This window comes from Ranitomeya imitator, chromosome 9, assembly GCF_032444005.1.
Source record: "Ranitomeya imitator isolate aRanImi1 chromosome 9, aRanImi1.pri, whole genome shotgun sequence".
Classification (NCBI taxonomy): Eukaryota; Metazoa; Chordata; class Amphibia; order Anura; family Dendrobatidae; genus Ranitomeya; species Ranitomeya imitator.
The window spans coordinates 22,467,924-22,491,759 of NC_091290.1; the positions used below are offsets into that span (position 1 = coordinate 22,467,924).

Sequence of the window (23,836 nt, forward strand, 5' to 3'; positions counted from 1 at the left end):
CTGGGGTCTCGGCTACCCTCGGCAGCCGAGACCCCGGAGAAAATCGGCCTCTGGGGGGCTCTATGGACGTTTTCCACAGCGCCGTTAATTAACGGCGCTGTGGTTTAAGTACCCTTAGCGGCCGCCGTTAAAAGGCGTATCGGCGGTCGCTAAGGGGTTAAAGAAACTTATCCAAAGCAACTTGCAGCTGTAATTGCCGTAAAGAAGCCTCTACAAAGTACTGACTTTAGGGGGATGATTAGTTATGCACCCTGAAGTTTACAGTTATTTTGTCCTATTTGTTGCTTGCGTCACAACAAAAAGAAAACCAAATGTTCACAGTTGTAGGCATGTTATTTATATGAACTGAAGCAAACCCTAAAAAAACCTGTGAAATCCCAGATTGTAACATAGAAAAATGCAAAAAAATGCCAAGGGGGTGAATACCTTTGCAAGCAACTGTATCTAATATCACATATCTATCTATGTATTCACACTGTCCACCACATACACAGAGACATTGTTTTTCCCTTAACATCATGAATTATGAAGCTCAGCAGGTCAGAAGAGGACACAAAGCCTTCGATACACCCCCGAGAAGAGTCAATACTCGGGGAGCGCAATGTCCTTATTTCCATTCATTCTAGATACGGTACTTTCTACAGACATTCACATTCTCGGGGACCCATCAATATTTCACTTATTTTATGTGGCCATTAGAAACAAACTTTATTCTATTATTCTATGCAAATGAATAAACCGTTGTGTATTTTCTGCAAGAAAAACTTAGTAGCAATTATAATTCTACAGATATCAATCTCATATTTTCATATTAATTTATATATGTCATTTTATCTCATCTGATCTATCAACTTCATAACTGTGTGTCTAATATTTCTCTGTATATCATCTATTATATAGCTATTATCTATCTACCTATTATCTATCTATCATCTATATATCTATCTGTCTTTTGACAGCGTGGGAACGGCGGCTCTCCGACCGGCGGGAATGATTTCACCGCCGATCAGAAGCGGTGTTTGCCGCGCTGCAATGCACATTACAGCGCGACAAACACCCGGTGTTCCTGGTGAAGTCTGTGTTCGGAATCCATGCCCGGATAGTAGGTGTTCGGTATGGACGCCGAACTTTACTGTTCGGCTCCGCCCATCTCTAATTATCTATTGATCTATTATCTATCTATCTATCTATCTATCTATCTATCTATCTATCTATCTATCTATCTATCTATCTATCCATTCTTAAATCCACCCACCCATCTTGTACCTGACTTCCATTATGGTTTTCTATAGATCATCCCCCTTTATGACAGATCAATATCCCATCATTTTGCAGAATTCACAATATATTTCTGCTTTCCTCTTGGACAATAACTCGTCAGATCTTTGATTTATAAGCAATTTGCATTTCCTCAAAACAAACGCACTTCTTACTGAGCGCTGGAGATTCTCCGGAAATATCCTCAAGGAGTCTTGTCTGGAGCGTAAACGTCAGGAACCGAGCAGATAACCAGAAGAAGGTTAGGAAGGATTTTTAATAATGGATCTCCGAAGCTGAAATACTGGATTTCCTCCAGCCGGATGGAAAAAAAAAATCAATGTTCTGTTTATTATATAAAAATAAAGAAAATTCTGACCACTCAATGTAATAAGTCACATGACCACCGAATCCAAAGAAATTAATCAAAATTGAGCTCCGCAAGAAGCTTATGGTAAATAATGGATGTCACTGAAGACGTTTCATTTACTCCAAATATTAGAAGGGTTCACTGGGTTTGATGAGTTATTAAGTAGCTTTGGCACCTGGGAAACCCGGGCAGACGCTGCGGCACTCGTGGGCTGGGTGAGGGGGGCTCGCTTTGTGACGTCTACCATACATGTATATCAGAGGTGCCCACTGCATGTATGGTGCGGACCCCAGAGCTACAAACAGCACAAATGCCGGGTGTGTTACACAGCCAGCGCCAGAGTCTGACTGCTACAAAGAGCACGCTCCGAGGGCAGCAATTTTAAAGGGACACTGTCACCTGAATTTGGAGGGAACAATCTTCAGCCATGGAGGCAGGGTTTTTGTGTGTTTGATTCACCCTTTCCTTACCCGCTGGCTGCATGTTGGCTGCAATATTGGATTGAAGTTCATTCTCTGTCCTCCATAGTACACGCCTGCGCAAGGTAAGATTGCCTTGTGCAGGCATGTACTACGGAGGACAGAGAATGAACTTCAATCCAATATTGCAGCCAGCATGCAGCCAGCGGGTAAGGAAAGGGTGAATCAAACACACAAAAATCCCGCCTCCATGGCTGAAGATTGTTCCCTCCAAATTCAGGTGACAGTGTCCCTTTAACCAGCCAACAAAAAAATATAAATATATATATTTTTTAGTTTATTTTTTAATTATATATAAAAGTTCATATCAACCTCCACTTTTTCAAGAATGTAAATAAAATAGCAAAAATAAATAAAATTATTATATTTGGTAATATATGATTATATTTATCCCATATGGTGAACGCTGAAATAGAAGAAGAAAAAAATAGCAGAATCTTTGATTTATGATGACTTTGCCCTCAAAAATAGAAAAAAAAGAGATAAAGTGTTAAAGATAAAAATGACAACGTGCATAAACAAGAAAAAAGTCCTGATACAGCTCTATCGTGCAAAAAAAAAAGATGTAGATGTGTTTGGGAACATAAAAAGAGCCATCATCCAGTCCATGATGCTCTCTCTCAGTAGCAGTATATTGGGTGCAATAGCGCCCCCTAGGTTTGTGTTATTCATGGCTGTTTCCCTTGAAAACCTGCATGGTTCTGCCTCCTTCGCCTTGATTTCCACGCTCCTCAGCTCCGGCGTCCACTCTGAGGCCGTCTCGCTCCGTCTATAAACAGACTTTTATTTTTAATTCAATAAAACATCTGATATATTTCCATGAATGTCCCAGTAATTTCCGGGTAACCAGCCCCGGTATTTCACCCCCTCCGGTCTATCACTAGACGCTCAGGCCGCAGAGCTATGACCACTCGACACGACTCTGCCAAATGTACATACAATGATGTGAATAGCTGGGCGCCGTCCAGACTTGTGGCATTACTGCCGCGTGAGACAGAGAACTCATCACACACATCGCAACTGAATGAAGATTTCATTCTGCCCATTGTCCGCAGATCTCCGGCAGCACAATGGTGGACGCGGCCTCTGCCTGTGTGATCATGATCTATAATATAACGCTGGGAGCGTCACTCTGTCCGAAGCCTTTATAGACTGCGCAGGCGCAAGCGCCGGCGCAGTCTGGGCCTCACAGAGTGACGCTCCCGGGAGATCGCGGTATGCGTTCACACTCAACGCACACCGCGATCTCCAACAGAGAAGCAGGGACCGCCAGGAGGGTGAGTATCGGCCATATTCACCTGTCCTGCGTTCCACCGCTGAGCGCCGCCACCTTCCCGGTCTTCGGCCTGTGACCTTCAGTTCAGAGGGCGCGATGACGCGCTTAATGCGCGCCGGCGCCGCCCTCTGACTGAACAGTCACAGCCAGGAGACCGGGAAGATGGCGGCGCCCAGCGGTGGAACGCAGGACAGGTGAATATAGTAAGTGCTGGGGGGCCTGAGCTTGCGGCGATACCGGCACCTGACCCCTACAGCGCGCCGGTGTCCCCGCCTGCTCAGGCCCCCGGATGGGTGCAGCACATGACAGGATGGGGACGCAGGATGGGTGCAGCACATGACAGGATGGGGACGCAGGATGGGGACGCAGGATGGGTGCAGCACATACCAGGATGGGGACGCAGGATGGGTGCAGCACATGACAGGATGGGGGCGCAGGATGGGTGCAGCACATGACAGGATGGGGACGCAGGATGGGTGCAGCACATGACAGGATGGGGACGCAGGATGGGTGCAGCACATGACAGGATGGGGACACAGGATGGGTGCAGCACATACCAGGATGGGGACGCAGGATGGGTGCAGCACATGACAGGACTGGGACGCAGGATGGGTGCAGCACATGACAGGATGGGGACGCAGGATGGAGCAGCACATGACAGGATGGGGACGCAGGATGGGTGCAGCACATGACAGGATGGGGACGCAGGATGGGTGCAGCACATGACAGGATGGGGACGCAGGATGGAGCAGCACATGACAGGATGGAGACCATATACCAATATAAATGCTCGCCACCCGGGCGTAGAATGGGTTCAATAGCTAGTTACATATATCAGGCCTTGCAGAAAACACCGAACTCAGATGGCATCGGGGATAAGGAAGCAAATGTTAAAGGGGTTGTCCGTAGGATAGGTGGTAACTTACTGTTCGTGGGGGTCTGACCGCTGGGACCCGCATCAATCAGCAGAACGGGGATTTTTTTTATCCTTGATGGGGCACAATTATCACAGCAAGAATGGAGCAGCAGGATGTCCAACCGCCACTCCACTCATTCTCTTTATGGCTGCCGGGATCTTCTTTGAGAATATTATCAGTCATTGTACAGGAGGAGGAGGAGGAGGTGAGCTGTGACATCACCTATTGTGAATGGTGGATCCTGTGTTATCTACTGTATATAGAGGTGTTATCAGTCATTGTACAAGAGGAGGAGGAGGTGAGCTGTGACATCACCTATTGTGAATTGGTGATCATGTGTTATCTACTGTATATAGAGATGTTATCACCTACTGACTAAAATATTTAACTTCTCTCTTTCTTCATCTTTCCCTCCAAAATTTAAACAAACCATCATAACCCCTTTACTTAAAAAGCCATCCCTGGACCAGAACTGCACTGCTAACTACAGACCTGTCTCTAACCTTTCCTTCATCTCTAAACTCCTCCTCCTACCTCTCTGACCGCTCCTTCACTGTATCTTTTGCTGGCTCCTTTTCCTCTCCCCGTCCCCTTACTATCGGGGTTCCGCAGGGCTCAGTCCTGGGCCCCCTCCTTTTCGTTCTATACACTGCCCCTATTGTACAAACAATCAGCAGATTTGGGTTCCAGTATCATCTCTATGCTGACGACACCCAATTATACACTTCTTCCCCCTGACATCACCCCTAGCCTAATTCAAAATACCAAGGATTGTCTGTCTGCTGTCTCTAACATCATGTCCTCCCTCTATCTGAAACTAAATCTCCCCAAAACTGAACTTCTTGAGTTTCTCCCTTCTACTAACCTCACTCTACCCAACATCGAAATTACCCTGGAGGGTTCAACCATAACTCCCCAGCAGCATGCCCGCTGTCTTGGGGTCATATTCGACACCGAACTTTCCTTTACTTCCTATATCCGATCACTCACTCGCTCTTGTCACCTGCATCTTAAAAACATCTCCAGAATCCGACCTTTTCTCACCTTTGGAACTGCTAAGACTCTTACTGTCGCTCTTATTCATTCCCGTCTGGACTACTGCAACTCTCTTCTGATCGGTCTCCCTCTTACCAAACTTTCTCCTCTTCAATCCATCTTGATTGCGGCAGCCAGGGTCATATTGCTGTCCAGCCGCTTCACCGATGCCTCCATCTTGTGCCAGTCATTACACTGGCTACCCATTCGCTACAGGGTCCAGTATAATCTCATCTCTCTCACCCACAAAGCTCTCCACAGTTCTGCACCGCCTTATATCTCCTCTCTGATCTCTTTCTATCTCCCTACACGTGCCCTCCGTTCTATAAATGACCTAAGACTAACATCCCCCTTATTCCGAACCTCTCACTGCCATCTCCAAGACTTCTCTCGTGCTGCGCCAGCTCTCTGGAATGCACTTCCCCAGACGGTCAGACTGATACCTAGCCCCGACCTATTCAAGAGCGCTTTGAAAACCCATCTCTTCAAACAAGCCTACCACATCAACTACTCAGTAAACTAACTTTGCCCTGTTCCCTCCTTCCAAATATTACTCTGAATCTGCCCCTACTATTCATCTGTCTCCACACCCTCCATGCACACGATAACTGCACTTGATACTTGACTATTGCACTTAAACACACGGGCTGATGACCGTATCATGCAGCTTTGTATGAAAATCCCTATTTATTATAATTGCCAGACCGGTAATAACAAGCACTTTTCACCTATTGTGTCCCCCCATTTCCTTGTAGATTGTAAGCTTGCGAGCAGGGACCTCACCCCTAATGTCACTGTTTAAATTGTCTTAACTTATACTGAATTTATTGTCTGTACATGTCCCTGCTTAATTGTAAAGTGCAGCGGAATATGTTGGCGTTATATAAATAAAAAATATTATACTATTATTATTGTACAGGAGGAGGAGGTGAGCTGTGACATCACCTATTGTGAATGGTGGATCCTGTGTTATCTACTGTAGATAGAGGTGTTATCAGTCATTGTACAGGAGGAGGAGGTGAGCGGTGACATCACCTATTGTGATTGGTGGATCCTGTGTTATCTACTGTATATAGAGGTGTTATCAGTCATTGTACAGGAGGAGGAGGAGGTGAGCTGTGACATCATCTATTGTGAATGGTGGATCCTGTGTTATCTACTGTATATAGAGGTAGTATCAGTCATTGTACAGGAGGAGGAGGTGAGCTGTGACATCGCCTATTGTGAATGGTGGATCCTGTTATCTACTGTATATAGAGGTGTTATCAGTCATCGTACAGGAGGAGGAGGAGGTGAGCTGTGAAATCACATATTGTGATTGGTGGATACTGTCTTATGTATTTTATATATAGGCATTACCTTTCATTGTAATCCTTTCTATGATGATAATGAGTCTGCTGAAAGTCTGTACGGAACAGGGGTGTGAATCTGGTATTAGCCCTAGTGTAAAAATTACAAAATTTTATATATATATATATATATATATATATATATATATATATATATATATATATATATATATATATATATATACAGTTAGGTCCATATATATTTGGACAGAGACATTTTTCTAATTTTGGTTATAGACATTACCACAATGAATTTTAAACAAAACAGACTTTCAGCTTTCATTTGAGGGTATCCACATTAAAATTGGATGAAGGGTTTAGGAGTTTCAGCTCCTTAACATGTGCCACCCTGTTTTTAATGGGACCAAAAGTAATTGGACAATTGACACCAAGGCTATTTCATGGACAGGTGTGGGCAATCCCTTCGCTATGTCATTCTCAATTAAGCAGATAAAAGGCCTGGAGTTGATTTGAGGTGTGGTGTTTGCATTTGGAAGATTTTGCTGTGAAGTAAACATGCGGTCAAAGGTGCTCTCCATGCAGGTGAAACAAGCCATCCTTAAGCTGCAAAAACAGAAAAAACCCATCCGAGAAATTGCTACAATATTAGGAGTGGCAAAATCTACAGTTTGGTACATCCTGAGAAAGAAAGAAAGCACTGGTGAACTCATCAATGCAAAAAGACCTGGGCACCCACGGAAGACAACAGTGGTGGATGATCGCAGAATAATCTCCGTAGTGAAGAGAAACCCCTTCACAACAGCCGACGAAGTGACCAACACTCTCCAGGAGGTCGGCGTATCAATATCCAAATCTACCATAAAGAGAAGACTGCATGAAAGTAACTACAGAGGATTCACTGCACGGTGCAAGCCACTCATAAGCATCAAGAGTAAAAAGGCTAAAAAAACATCTAAAAAAGCCGTACAGTTCTGGGAGAACATTCTGTGGACAGATGAAGACAAGATCAACCTCTACCAGAATGATGGAAAGAGAAAAGTATGGCGAAGGCGCGGTACAGCTCATGATCCAAAGCATACCACATCATCTGTAAACACGGCGGAGGCAGTGTGATGGCTTGGGCATGCATGGCTGCCAGTGGCACTGGGTCACTAGTGTTTATTGATGATGTGACACAGGACAGAAGCAGCCGAATGATTTCTGAGGTCTTCAGAGCCGCCATACTGTGTGCTCAGATCCAGCCAAATGCAGCCAAACTGATTGGTCGTCGTTTCACACTACAGATGGACAATGACCCAAAACATAAAGCCAAAGCAACTCAGGAGTTTATTAAAGCAAAGAAGTGGAATATTTTTGAATGGCCAAGTCAGTCACCTGATCCCAACCCAATTGAGCAGCATTTCACTTGTTAAAGACTAAACTTCAGACAGAAAGGCCCACGAACAAACAGCAATTGAAAACCACCGCAGTGAAGGCCTGGCCGAGCATCAAAAAGGAGGAAACACAGCGTCTGGTGATGTCCATGAGTTCAAGACTTCAGGCAGTCATTGCCAACAAAGGGTTTTCAACCAAGTACTAAAAATGAACATTTTATTTAACCCCTTCATGACCCAGCCTATTTTGACCTTAAAGACCTTGCCGTTTTTTGCAATTCTGACCAGTGTCCCTTTATGAGGTAATAACTCAGGAACGCTTCAACGGATCCTAGCGGTTCTGAGATTGTTTTTTCGTGACATATTGGGCTTCATGTTAGTGGTAAATTTAGGTCAATAAATTCTGCGTTTATTTGTGATAAAAACGGAAATTTGGCGAAAATTTTGAAAATTTCGCAATTTTCACATTTTGAATTTTTATTCTGTTAAACCAGAGAGATATGTGACACAAAATAGTTAATAAATAACATTTCCCACATGTTTACTTTACATCAGCACAATTTTGGAAACAACATTTTTTTTTGTTAGGAAGTTATAAGGGTTAAAATTTGACCAGCGATTTGTCATTTTTACAACGAAATTTACAAAACCATTTTTTTTAGGGACCACCTCACATTTGAAGCCAGTTTGAGGGGTCTATATGGCTGAAAATACCCAAAAGTGACACCATTCTAAAAACTGCACCCCTCAAGGTGCTCAAAACCACATTCAAAAAGTTTATTAACCCTTCAGGTGCTTCACAGCAGCAGAAGCAACATGGAAGGAAAAAATGAACATTTAACTTTTTAGTCACAAAAATTATCTTTTAGCAACAATTTTTTTATTTTCCCAATGGTAAAAGGAGAAACTGAACCACGAAAGTTGTTGTCCAATTTGTCCTGAGTACGCTGATACCTCATATGTGGGGGTAAACCACTGTTTGGGCGCACGGCAGGGCTTGGAAGGGAAGGAGCGCCATTTGACTTTTTGAATCAAAAATTGGCTCCACTCTTTAGCGGACACCATGTCACGTTTGGAGAGCCCCCGTGTGCCTAAAAATTGGAGCTCCCCCACAAGTGACCCCATTTTGGAAACTAGACGCCCCAAAGAACTTAGCTAGATGCATAGTGAGCACTTTGAACCCCCAGGTGCTTCACAAATTAATCCGTAAAAATGAAAAAGTACTTTTTTTTCACAAAAAAATTCTTTTAGCCTCAATTTTTTCATTTTCACATGGGCAACAGGATAAAATGGATCCTAAAATGTGTTGGGCAATTTCTCCTGAGTACACCAATACCTCACATGTGGGGGTAAACCACTGTTTGGGCACATGGTAAGGCTCGGAAGGGAAGGAGCGCCATTTGACTTTTTGAATGAAAAATTATTTCCATCGTTAGCGGACACCATGTCGCGTTTGGAGAGCTCCTGTGTGCCTAAACATTGGCGCTCCCCCACAAGTGACCCCATTTTGGAAACTAGACCCCCCAAGGAACTTATTTAGATGCCTAGTGAGCACTTTAAACCCTCAGGTGCTTCACAAATTGATCTGTAAAAATGAAAAAGTACTTTTTTTTCACAAAAAAATTATTTTCGCCTCAATTTTTTCATTTTCACATGGGCAGTAGGGTAAAATGGATCATAAAATTTGTTGGGCAATTTCTCCCGAGTACGTCGATACCTCATATGTGGGGGTAAACCACTGTTTGGGCACTCGGCAGGGCTCGGAAGGGAAGGCGCGCCATTTGACTTTTTGAATGGAAAATTAGCTCCAATTGTTAGCGGACACCATGTCGCGTTTGGAGAGCCCCTGTGTGCCTAAACATTGGAGCTCCCCCACAAGTAACCCCATTTTGGAAACTAGACCCCCCAAGGAACTTATCTAGATGCATATTGAGCACTTTAAACCCCCAGGTGCTTCACAGAAGTTTATAACGCAGAGCCATGAAAATAAAAAATAATTTTTCTTTCCTCAAAAATGATTTTTTAGCCTGGAATTTCCTATTTTGCCAAGGATAATAGGAGAAATTGGACCCCAAATATTGTTGTCCTGTTTGTCCTGAGTACGCAGATACCCAATATGTGGGGGTAAACCACTGTTTGGGCGCACGGCAGGGCTCGGAAGGGATGGCACGCCATTTGGCTTTTTAAATGGAAAATTAGCTCCAATCATTAGCGGACACCATGTCACGTTTGGAGAGCCCCTGTGTGCCTAAACATTGGAGATCCCCCAGAAATGACACCATTTTGGAAACTAGACCCCCAAAGGAACTAATCTAGATGTGTGGTGAGGACTTTGAACCCCCAAGTGCTTCACAGAAGTTTATAACGCAAAGCCATGAAAATAAAAAATAATTTTTCTTTCCTCAAAAATGATCTTTTAGCCTGCAATTTTTTATTTTCCCAAGGGTAACAGGAGAAATTTGACCCCAAAATTCGTTGTCCAGTTTCTCCTGAGTACGATGATACCCCATATGTGGGGGTAAATCACTGTTTGGGCACATGCCGGGGCTCGGAAGTGAAGTAGTGACGTTTTGAAATGCAGACTTTGATGGAATGCTCTGTGGGCATCACGTTGCGTTTGCAGAGCCCCTGATGTGGCTTAACAGTAGAAACCCCCCACAAGTGACCCCATTTTGGAAACTAGACCCCCAAAGGAACTTATCTAGATGTGTGGTGAGCACTTTGAACCCCCAAGTGCTTCATAGAAGTTTATAATGCAGAGCCGTGAAAATAATAAATACGTTTTCTTTCCTCAAAAATAATTATTTAGCCCAGAATTTTTTATTTTCCCAAGGGTTATAGAAGAAACTGGACCCCAAAAGTTGTTGTCCAGTTTCTCCTGAGTACGCTGATACCCCATATGTGGGGGTAAACCACTGTTTGGGCACATGCCGAGGCTCGGAAGTGAAGTAGTGACGTTTTGAAATGCAGACTTTGATGGAATGCTCTGTGGGCGTCACGTTGCGTTTGCAGAGCCCCTGATGTGGCTTAACAGTAGAAACCCCCCACAAGTGACCGCATTTTGGAAACTAGACCCCGAAATGAACTTATCTAGATGTGTGGTGAGCACTTTGAACCCCCAAGCGCTTCATAGAAGTTTATAATGCAGAGCCGTGAAAATAATAAATACGTTTTCTTTCCTCAAAAATAATTATTTAGCCCAGAATTTTTTAATTTTCCCAAGGGTAACAGGAGAAATTTGACCCCAATATTTGTTGTCCAGTTTCTCCTGAGTACGGTGATACCCCATATGTGGGGGTAAACTACTGTTTGGGCACATGCCGGGGCTTGGAATTGAAGTAGTGACGTTTTGAAATGCAGACTTTAATGGAATGCTCTGCGGGCGTCACGTTGCGTTTGCAGAGCCCCTGATGTGCCTAAACAGTAGAAACCCCCCACAAGTGACCCCATTTTGGAAACTAGACCCCGAAAGGAACTTATCTAGATGTGTGGTGAGCACTTTGAACCCCCAAGTGCTTCATAGAAGTTTATAATGCAGAGCCGTGAAAATAATAAATACGTTTTCTTTCCTCAAAAATAATTATTTAGCCCAGAATTTTTTATTTTCCCAAGGGTTACAGGAGAAATTGGACCCCAAAAGTTGTTGTCCAGTTTCTCCTGAGTACGCTGATACCCCATGAGTGGGGGTAAACCACTGTTTGGGCACACGTCGGGGCTCAGAAGGGAAGTAGTGACTTTTGAAATGCAGACTTTGATGGAATGGTCTGCGGGTGTCACGTTGCGTTTGCAGAGCCCCTGGTGTGCCTAAACAGTAGAAACCCCCACAAGTGACCCCATTTTAGAAATTAGACCCCCCAAGGAACTTATCTAGATATGTGGTGAGCACTTTGAACCCCCAAGTGCTTCACAGACGTTTACAACGCAGAGCCGTGAAAATAAAAAATCATTTTTCTTTCCTCAAAAATTATGTTTTAGCAAGCATTTTTTTTGATTCACAAGGGTAACAGGAGAAATTGGACCCCAGTAATTGTTGCACAGTTTGTCCTGAGTATGCTGGTACCCCATATGTGGGGGTAAACCACTGTTTGGGCACACGTCAGGGCTCGGAAGTGAGGGAGCACCATTTGACTTTTTGAATACGAGATTGGCTGGAATCAATGGTGGCGCCATGTTGCGTTTGGAGACCCCTGATGTGCCTAAACAGTGGTAACCCCTCAATTCTACCTCCAACACTAACCCCAACACACCCCTAACCCTAATCCCAACTGTAGCCATAACCCTAAACACAACCCTAACCGCAACACACCCCTAACCACAACCCTAACCCCAACACACCCCTAACCATAACCACAACCCTAATTCCAACCCTAACCCTAAGGCTATGTGCCCACGTTGCGGATTCGTGTGAGATATTTTCGCACCATTTTTGAAAAATACGCGGGTAAAAGGCACTGCGTTTTACCTGCGGATTTTCCGCGGATTTCCAGTGTTTTTTGTGCGGATTTCACCTGCGGATTCCTATTGAGGAACAGGTGTAAAACGCTGCGGAATCCGCACAAAGAATTGACATGCTGCGGAAAATACAACGCAGCGTTTCCGCGCGGTATTTTCCGCACCATGGGCACAGCGGATTTGGTTTTTCATATGTTTACATGGTACTGTAAACCTGATTGAACACTGCTGCGGATCCGCAGCCAAATCCGCACCGTGTGCACATAGCCTAATTCTAAAGGTATGTGCACACGCTGCGGAAAACGCTGCGGATCCGCAGCAGTTTCCCATGAGTTTACAGTTCAATGTAAACCTACGGGAAACAAAAATCGCTGTGCCCATGCTGCGGAAAAACTGCACGGAAACGCAGCGGTTTACATTCCGCAGCATGTCACTTCTTTGTGCGGATTCCGCAGCGGTTTTACAACTGCTCAAATAGAAAATCGCAGTTGTAAAACCGCAGTGAAATGCGCAGAAAAACCGCGGTAAATCCGCCATAAAACCGCAGCGGTTTAGCACTGCGGATTTATCAAATCCGCAGCGGAAAAATCCGCAGAGGACCAGAATACGTGTGCACATACCGAAACCCTAACCCTAGCCCTAACCCTAACCCTACCCCTAACCCTACCCCTAAACCTACCCCTAACCCTACCCCTAACCCTAACCCTAGCCCTACCCCTAACCCTACCCCTAACCCTACCCCTAACCCTAACCCTACCCCTAACCCTACCCCTAGCCCTAACCATACCCCTACCCCTAACCCTAACCCTATTCTAACATTAGTGGAAAAAAAAAAATTTCTTTATTTTTTTATTGTCCCTACCTATGGGGGTGACAAAGGGGGGGGGTCATTTATTATTTTTTTTATTTTGATCACTGAGATATAATCTATCTCAGTGATCAAAATGCACTTTGGAACGAATCTGCCGGCCGGCAGATTCGGCGGGCGCACTGCGCATGCGCCCGCCATTTTGGAAGATGGCGGCGCCCAGGGAGAAGACGGACTGGACCCCGGCTGGATCTATAAGTATGATGGGGTGGGGGGGGACCACGGGGGGGGGGGATCGGAGCACGGGGGGGGGGAATCGGAGTGCGGGAGGGGTGGAACGGAGCACGGGGGGCGTGGAACGGAGCACGGGGGGGCTGGAATGGAGCACGGGGGGGGTGGAACGGAGCACCGGGGGGGGTGGATCGGAGTGCAGGGGGGGTGATTGGAGCACGGGGGGGTGATTGGAGCACGGGGGGAGCGGACAAGAGCACGGGGGGAGCGGAGCACTGGACGGAGGGGAGCCGGAGCAGTGTACCGGCCAGATCGGAGGGCTGGGGGGGCGATCGGTGGGGTGGGGGCACACTAGTATTTCCAGCCATGGCCGATGATATTTCAGCATCGGCCATGGCTGGATTGTAATATTTCACCCGTTATAATAGGTGAAATATTACAAATCGCTCTGATTGGCAGTTTCACTTTCAACAGCCAATCAGAGCGATCGTAGCCACGAGGGGGTGAAGCCACCCCCCCTGGGCTAAACTACCACTCCCCCTGTCCCTGCAGATCGGGTGAAATGGGAGTTAACCCTTTCACCCGATCTGCAGGGACGCGATCTTTCCATGACGCCGCATAGGCGTCATGGGTCGGAATGGCACCGACTTTCATGATGCCTACGTGGCGTCATGGGTCGGGAAGGGGTTAAAAATGATTGAATCTGTCCAATTACTTTTGGTCCCTTTAAAAACAGCGTGGCACATGTTAAGGAGCTGAAACTTCTAAACCCTTCATCCAATTTTAATGTGGATACCCTCAAATGAAAGCTGAAAGTCTGAATTTCAACTGCATCTGAATTGTTTAGTTTAAAATTCATTGTGGTAATGTCTATAACCAAGATTAGAAAAATATCTCTGTCCAAATATATATGGACCTAACTGTATATATATATATATATATATATATATATATATATATATATATATATATATACAACAAGAGCCGGAGAAACAACACGCCGAGCGGCACTATCCTCGATGGCTTAAAACATCTGACAGGCTGTGTCAACAGATCCGACAAATAGAAGCACAACTCCAACGAATCCTGACTTCGGGTGCTCCTCAGAAAAAACAGTGTTCAATACGATCCAATACAAGAAATGAGGGCACTCACCAGTCTTCACCGTGATTCGTACTTTATTAATAGATACAACTTGTTAAAAATCCATGGCCGGAGTTGAATGAGCTGTAGCTCGTGTGAGCAGGGGGGGTCAGGACGACGATCGTTTCGCGCTGTGCTTGCGCTTCAACAGGTCCGTTTGTGGCAAGATCAGGTGGCGGAAATATAGTGCCGAACCGACACCTCCACCTCCACATTCCCTGAACCCTCCCACAACTAAAACACAATCATATAAAAGCACACTTAAAAACAACTGTAACAAGTATGACAAAAGAACAGAATAATTACATATGGCTTATACATATTACTAATGCTGACTGGTATCGCAAAGATAATATTAATTTTTTTTTTATATATTTTCAAAGGAGTCATAAAGATCAATCTAACATATTTTAATCCAAAATCAGAGAACTAATCTGTCACAAAAATATCGACAGGTCAACCCTGTCATTGAACCCTAATGGTCCCATCGCATTGCTGAGCATAATCCATTTTGCCTCACACCTGAGGAGTAAATTATTTAAATCTCCCCCTCTGGCTGGCAAGTTCACTTTCTCAATGCCTGCAAATGTTAAATCTTCTGTCCTGCCTCCATGCCGTTCTTTCATGTGCGTGATCAACCTCGGTACACCTTTGCCTGTTATTATGGATCTACAACGCATTTAAATAATTTACTCCTCAGGTGTGAGGCAAAATGGATTATGCACAGCAATGCGATGGGACCATTAGGGTTCAATGACAGGGTTGACCTGTCGATATTTTTGTGACAGATTAGTTCTCTGATTTTAGATTAAAATATGTTAGATTGATCTTTATGACTCCTATGAAAAAAAAAAAAAAAAAAAAAATTAATATCTTTGCGATACCAGTCAGCATTAGTAATATGTATAAGCCATATGTAATTATTCTGTTCTTTTGTCATACTTGTTACAGTTGTTTTTAAGTGTGCTTTTATATGATTGTGTTTTAGTTGTGGGAGGGTTCAGGGAATGTGGAGGGGGAGGTGTCGGGTTCGGCACTATATTTCCGCCACCTGATCTTGCCACAAACTGACCTGTTGAAGCGCAAGCACAGCGCGAAACGATCGTCGTCCTGACCCCCCCTGCACACACGAGCTACGGCTCATTCAACTCCGGCCATGGATTTTTAACAAGTTGTATCTATTAATAAAGTACGAATCACGGTGAAGACTGGTGAGTGCCCTCATTTCTTGTATTGGATATATATATATATATATATTTTTTTAACAGGCTTTTAATTTTCCAAATCACCACACATTTATCATAAAAACCTGATTGATGCAATCGTTCATTTTCTGATGACATAGCCCTTTTAGTAGAGGAAAAGATAAAGTGGATGACAAGCAACAAGACGGATAGCGACCACCCTACCCATAAAGAAGAAGCCTTAGGACCCCATTTCCTGCCCTATCATTGCCCATTTTGCAGGAATGCTCATGATGGAGTCTCCAGGAGCCACAATTTGATTAAAAATAACATTTACAAAAATTGGTTCCCTATGATCAATTCACTGGACTGGAAAGAATCTTTAAGTCCTTGTTATCTCGGGACATTTCCTCCACATGAAGAAAATCTATTGCCGCCTACAAACGCACTTCACTTATGAAAAGCTCATGATGGCGTCTTCATGGCCACTTCTTTAGTGAAGCCGTGATACGTTCTTTTATGTTTTGGTCATTAAAGACGCAACATCTACTGCTATTATCTCCACTTATGGCAATGTACTAACACATCGAGCCAATTTACCTCAATGTAAGGTCACGTTCCACGACAATAAGTAGCAATTTACACCGTTTTTCCAGTTTCATGTAAGTGAAAAATATCCACTTCTGTAACTTTCTTATATACTTTAATTATCAATTCTCCAAGGTTTTCCTCCCGGCTTGTAATCAGTTAAAGTAAGCCATTACTTCTTACACGGAACAGATGGAAACCTGTCCTGACCTGGACGTTCTTTGCTTAAAGGGAGTATCCAATTTAGTAACTCATCTGTATTAGGGAGTAGGGGCCTTTTGATTGATTCTTATCAGAGTGGGGATCAGTTACAAAGAGCGTCTTTTACTTTGGAGGACCCATTGTGTAATACCCTGTTTCTCCTGTGGGAGTGCTGCAGGGAAATGTAAAGCTTATTGCAAAATGTTACCCTTCAGATTACAGGCAACAAAGTTTTTATACAAATTTTTCCCTTTAAAGGGAGTTTTTCATACAAATGGAACAAATCAACAATTACAGGGTAGGTGATACATTTCTCATCATCATCCCTCATTCTTACTCACCCACTAAACTACAAGGAAATGTCTGAATGGAGCATCCAATGCCGCTCGATGGGTGTTATGTAAAGAGCCATCACACCAATTAAATTAATCCAACTGTAGCGGTCTAGGGGTCTTGAAACCCACTTCTAGTAATCTCTGAAATAGTGACTGATTGGACCCCCAGTAATCAAATATTTGTTACGTATCCTATGGATAGGTACAGTATCAGACTGAGGTGCCAAAAGCCCAGGAATTACTGACTCCAGGGTGCCCACTGTTAAGATATATGCTAATATTTCATAACAAATTCAGCTATGCTTTTATATAATTCACTGGGTAGTTTGTTAAATGATTGATGTTGCCTTTGTACATAATCAAGTGTATTGTGCCAAGTACTGCTGATGCCCACTGCTGCAGAGGGGCCCACCAGAGGATTCACCTGCTCTCCTATGAGCCAGTCCGAGCCTGGATAGGTAATAAATCTGATTAGTGGGAAAACCTTTTTATGATAGGGCTACATATCCTTTTAAAAACTGATGTTTTTATTCATTAATTGCAAGCAGTGATCTTAAAAAGTATGAGAAAAAAAAAGTACAGGAAGTCGTAAAATGTTTCACTATATAAAGATTAAGTTTTATGTTCACGGCATTGAGACAAGTCGAGAATTATACTGGTCGGAGGAATTAGTCAAAGGAGAATAGTATCAACTTTATGAGTCCAGCAGTAAGCTTTGTTCATTTTATTTTAGGATTATACAGCCATTGTGGCATGGATTTTAATAATAAGTACATCCGCCTCATGAGGTCTAAGAGGTATATTTGATAATGTATGCAGTGTGTATGGTGCAATCTGATGACAGATCCGTTTTAAGAGCCCAGTTATGAAGTCTAGGCTATGGGGACATCTAAAAAAAAAAAAAAGGAACTGACAAAACTAAAGTTGTAACTACATAAGTATAGGAAGTAAGTAAGCAAAGTTTAGTCCCAAAACATCCACTAATATCAGGAGAAGCTGAGGCCTACCTCGACAGATGGTGCCATTTCCTACATATCCAGGTTTGCAAGTACAACTGTGCCCCTCGACCGAGTTTGTGCAAATGGAGTTCTCATCACAGCTGCTTTGTCCATTGCCGCATTCATCGTGTTCTGCAGGACAAGAAGAAAGGAAACATTATAGTATAAATATAAAAGAGACATAAAGCACTGCCACATCCAGCAGCCACTGGACCCACAATAATACAGGTCTTCAGCTGAGATAAGACCCCCCAATAGAAGCCCCTGACCCCAGTATTGTCGCTGGTAAAGATCCCATTACAACTCTCTAGAATCCAGCATAATTAAGGGGTTATCTGGGAAGTTCAAAAAGTTGTCAAGCAGCATAAAAAAATGCACAACTTACCAGCTGACCGCCCCTCACTGCCCAGCCATCGGCACCAGCTCCTGCAATGATTACATCATTTACATCATTCATGTGATAGCTGCAGCCAATCAGTGGCCTCAACAATAAAAACTAAAATGTACAGCACTTGGCTGCCGAGACCAGTGACTGGCTGCAGCTGTCATATGATGGGTGTGATGTAATTGCTGCAAAACTGGTGAGGGTAACAGCAATTTTGCCCCGTATTCACATGTAAAGCGCCATGGAATAAATGGCGCTATAAAAATGTATAATAATAATAATAATAAATAGAGCACTAGGAGAAGTAACAGGTAAATAGTGGTAGTGTTATTCACAATAAATGAAACCACGATTGATCAACTTCCACTGGAAACTCCTGGACAACAAAGCTATGAAAAACTTTGTGCTGCATCCGGTCCCAGGGTTGGTATGAGCGCAGGACCTGTGATGTGTGACGTCATGGCAGGTCCTTCTCGCATAGCATCCATGGCACCGGAACCTGCCGCTTGCACTGCCAATGACAGTGCGACGTCGGAGGGTGAGAATAACGTTTTTTTTTATTATTATTATTTGTAACATTAGATCTTTTAATAGAAAAAGGTTGGTCACACAGGGTTAATAGCTGCGTTAACAGATTGCGCTACACCGCGGTCCTTTAACGCTGGCATTAACCCTGTGTGAGCGCTCAGCACTGACTGCAGGGCAGTAAAGCAGCAGCCATTTCGCTGCCAGACTATGGCCATCGCTGATTGGTTGTGGCAATGGTCGTGGGCGTTTTGCCACGACCAATCAGCGACTTGGATTTCCATGACAGACCGAGGCCGCGACCAATGAATATCCGTGACAGACAGACAGAAAGACAGACCGAAAGACAGACGGAAGTGACCCTTAGACAATTATATAGTAGATATTCTTGTACATAGGGGCAGTATTATAGTAGATATATTCTTGTACATAGGAGCAGTATTATAGTAGTTATATTCTTGTACATAGGGGGCAGTATTATAGTAGTTATATTCTTGTACATAAGAGCAGTATTATAGTAGTTATATTCTTGTACATAGGGGGCAGTATTATAGTAGTTATATTCTTGTACATAAGGGGCAGTATTATAGTAGTTATATTCTTGTACATAGGGGCAGTATTATAGTAGTTATATTCTTGTACATAGGTGGCAGTATTATAGTAGTTATATTCTTGTACATGGGGGGCAGTATTATAGTAGTTATATTCTTGTACATAGGAGCAGTATTATAGTAGTTGTATTCTTGTACATAGGAGCGGTATTATAGTAGTTATATTCTTCTACATAGGGGCAGTATTATAGTAGTTATATTCTTGTACATAGGAGCAGTATTATAATAGTTATATTCTTGTACATAGGAGCAGTATTATAGTAGTTATATTCTTGTACATAGGTGGCAGTATTATAGTAGTTATATTCTTGTACATGGGGGGCAGTATTATAGTAGTTATATTCTTGTACATAGGAGCAGTATTATAGTAGTTGTATTCTTGTACATAGGAGCGGTATTATAGTAGTTATATTCTTCTACATAGGGGCAGTATTATAGTAGTTATATTCTTGTACATAGGAGCAGTATTATAGTAGTTATATTCTTGTACATAGGGGCAGTATTATAGTAATTATATTCTTGTACATAGGAGCAGTATTATAGTAGTTATATTCTTGTACCTAGGGGCAGTATTATAGTAGTTATATTCTTGTACATAGGAGCAGTATTATAGTAGTTATATTCTTGTATATAGGGAGCAGTATTATAGTAGTTATATTCTTGTACGTAGGGGCAGTATTATAGTAGTTATATTCTTGTACATAGGAGCAGTATTATAGTAGTTATATTCTTGTACATAGGAGCAGTATTATAGTAGTTATATTCTTGTACATACAGGGCAGCATTATAGTAGTTATATTCTTGTATATAGGGGCAGTATTATAGTAGTTATATTCTTGTACATACACGCCAGTAGTATCATAATATAACATGTAGATCCAGCTTATTAAATTCAGGACTGAGCACCATGAGCCCTACACACAACGATTGTGTACAGTCTGCTTATGATCCCAGATTGGCTCCCAGTGTTGCTTGGGTAGATGACAGATTTTATACAGTAATGGAATATACTCTGGATTCTGGAAGTTACATAAAAAAATGTCCATAAAAGCCGTTCTGTTAATGATACAGTGTAATTATACCGATAACATAATGCTGTGGAAGGCACAGGGAAGTATGTGCACTTAACGACATGCCGGCCCCTCTTCACTTTACTGCTCGTGAACATTTTATGACGCAGTTTTGCTACTAATGGTTTTTCTTACTCCAGAACAGTTATTCTGCATTAAACTAAAATGGCCTAATTTATTTCTGTTGAATAATATCTATTTGTCGAAATTGGCAAAATAACAAAATAGAAAAACAGAAAAAGAAAAAGAGTTTTGTTTACCCACATGACATTTTAATGAGCCTGCCGGTCCGGTATATACAGTCATTTTTTACAAAGACACAAATGAGTAAGAAAAAAAATCGACATTTGGGGTAAACATTAATTTATTTCTGTTCACTGTAGGCAGGAGCTTAAATCTGCGAGTTGGCAACGCTCCGCCGGATAGGTTATGATGCAAGACGACAATCTGATAAACCACGTAATAAAAACACAACTCTCCAACTGTTCGTCTCAGCTCGGCGCTGCCTCTGTTTATGAAGGCATAAAATGCTAAGTTGCTTTAGTAAGAGATAAAAATGTCTCTCGATACAATATTGGTCCAACAGAAAAAAAAATAGGAAAAATCTAATTAGAACATTTTATTTATTTATTTTTTTAAGAGCCCCCCAAGTTTACATACACATGTCAATACTAATAGAGCCTCCTGTCTGGAGTTAAAGATTTCCTATTTTACATTTTGCAACAAAAAGATTTAAAAAAAAAATAAAATTTGTTTTTAACCCCTTAAGCCCCGAGGGTGGTTTGCACGTTAATGACCGGGCCAATTTTTACAATTCTGACCACTGTCCCTTTATGAGGTTATAACTCTGGAACGCTTCAACGGATCTTGGCGATTCTGACATTGTTTTCTCGTGACATATTGTACTTCATTTTAGTAGTAACATTTATTCGATATAACTTGCGTTTATTTGTGAAAAAAACGGAAATTTGGCGAAAATTTTGAAAATTTCGCAATTTTCCAACTTTAAATTTTTATGCCCTTAAATCACAGAGAAAATACTTAATAAGTAACATTTCCCACATGTCTCCTTTACATCAGCACAATTTTGGAACCAAAATTTTTTTTTGTTAGGGAGTTATAAGGGTTCAAAGTTGACCAGCAATTTCTCATTTTTACAACACCATTTTTTTTTAGGGACCACATCTCATTTGATGTCATTTTGAGGGGTCTATATGATAGAAAATACCCAAGTGTGACACCATTCTAAAAACTGCACCCCTCAAGGTGCTCAAAACCACATTCAAGAAGTTTATTAACCCTTCAGGGGTTTCACAGGAATTTTTGGAATGTTTAAATAAAAATGAATATTTAACTTTTTTTCACACAAAATTTATTTCAGCTCCAATTTGTTTTATTTTACCAAGGGTAACAGGATAAAATGGATGCCAAACATTGTTGTACAATCTGTACTGAGTACGCTGATACCCCATATGTGGGGGTAAACCACTGTTTGGGCGCATGGCAGAGCTCGGAAGGGAAGGAGCGCCATTTGACTTTTAAATGCAAAATTGACAGGAATTGAGATGGGACACCATGTTGCGTTTGGAGAGCCACTGATGTGCCTAAACATTGAAACCCCCCACAAGTGACACCATTTTGGAAAGTAGACACCCTAAGGAACTTATCTAGATGTGTGGTGACCACTTTGACCCACCAATTGCTTCACAGAAGTTTATAATGCAGAGCCGTAAAAATAAAAAATCATATTTTTTCACAAAAATGATCTTTTCGCCCCCAATTTTTTATTTTCCCAAGAGTAAGAGAAGAAATTGAACCTCAAAAATTGTTGGCCAATTTGTCCTGAGTACGCTGATACCCCGTATATGGGTGTAAACCATTGTTTGGGCGTATGGCAGAGCTCAGAAGGGAAGGAGCGCCATTTTACTTTTCAATGCAAAATTGACTGGAATTGAGATGGGAAGCCATGTTGCGTTTGGAGAGCCCCTGATGTGCCTAAACATTGAAATCCCCACAAGTGACACCATTTTGGAAAGTAGACCCCTTAAGGAACTTATCTAGAGGTGTGGTGAGCACTTTGACCCAACAAGTGCTTCACAGAAGTTTATAATGCAGAGCCGTAAAAATAAAAAATCTTATTTTTTCACAAAAATAATCTTTTCGCCACCAATTTTTTATTTTCCCAAGGGTAAGAGAAGAAATTAGACCACAAAAGTTGTTGTGCAATTTGTCCTGAGTGCGACGATACCCCATATGTGGGGGTAAACCACTTTTTGGGTGCATAGCAGAGCTCGGAAGGGAAGGAGCGCCATTTGACTTTTCAATGCAAAATTGACTGGAATTAAGATGGGACGCCATGTTGGTTTGGAGAGCCCCTGATGTGCCTAAACATTAAAAACCCCCACAAGTGACACCATTTTGGAAACTAGACCCTCTAAGGAACTTATCTAGATGTGTTTTGAGAGCTTTGAACCCCCAAGTGTTTCACTACAGTTTATAACGCAGAGCCGTTAAAATAAATTTATTTTTTTTTCGCAAAAATTTTTTAGCCCCCAGTTTTGTATTTTCACAAGGGTAACATAATAAATTGGACCCCAAAAGTTGTTGTCCAATTTGTCCTGAGTACGCTGATACCCCATATGTGGGGGGGAACCACTGTTTGGGCGCATGGCAGAGCTCGGAAGGGAAGGAGCGCCATTTGGAATGCAGACTTAGATGGATTGGTCTGCAGGAGTCACGTTGCATTTGCAGAGCCCCTGATGTACCCAAACAGTACAAACCCCCCACAAGTGACCCCATATTAGAAACTAGACCTCCCATGGAACTTATCTAGATGTGTTGTGAGAACTTTGAACCCCTAAGTGTTTCACTACAGTTTATAACGCAGACCCGTGAAAATAAAAATTCTTTTTTTTTTTCACAAAAATTATTTTTTAGCCCCCAGCTTTGTATTTTTACAAGGGTAACAGAATAAATTGGACCCCAAAAGTTGTTGTTCAATTTGTCCTGAGTACGCTGATACCCCATATGTGGGGGGGAACCACTGTTTGGGCTCATGGCAGAGCTCGGAAGGGAAGGAGCGCCATTTGGAATGCAGACTTAGATGGATTGGTCTGCAGGAGTCACGTTGCATTTGCAGAGCCCCTGATGTACCCAAACAGTACAAACCCCCCACAAGTGACCCCATATTAGAAACTAGACCTCCCATGGAACTTATCTAGATGTGTTGTGAGAACTTTGAACCCCTAAGTGTTTCACTACAGTTTATAACGCAGACCCGTGAAAATA

The 23,836-nt window shown here is 42.6% G+C and overlaps 1 protein-coding gene across 4 annotated transcripts in view; it reads right to left on the reverse strand.

Annotated features, from left to right (window-relative positions):
- Window positions 1–23,836, reverse strand: part of NELL1 (neural EGFL like 1) — a 784,159-nt gene that overhangs the window by 239,036 nt on the left and 521,287 nt on the right. For all 4 annotated transcript variants that reach the window (XM_069738862.1, XM_069738865.1, XM_069738866.1 and 1 more), the window contains one exon: window positions 17,967–18,089. In XM_069738862.1, coding sequence (XP_069594963.1) covers window positions 17,967–18,089 — 123 coding nt within the window. The remainder of the gene's footprint in view (window positions 1–17,966; window positions 18,090–23,836) is intronic.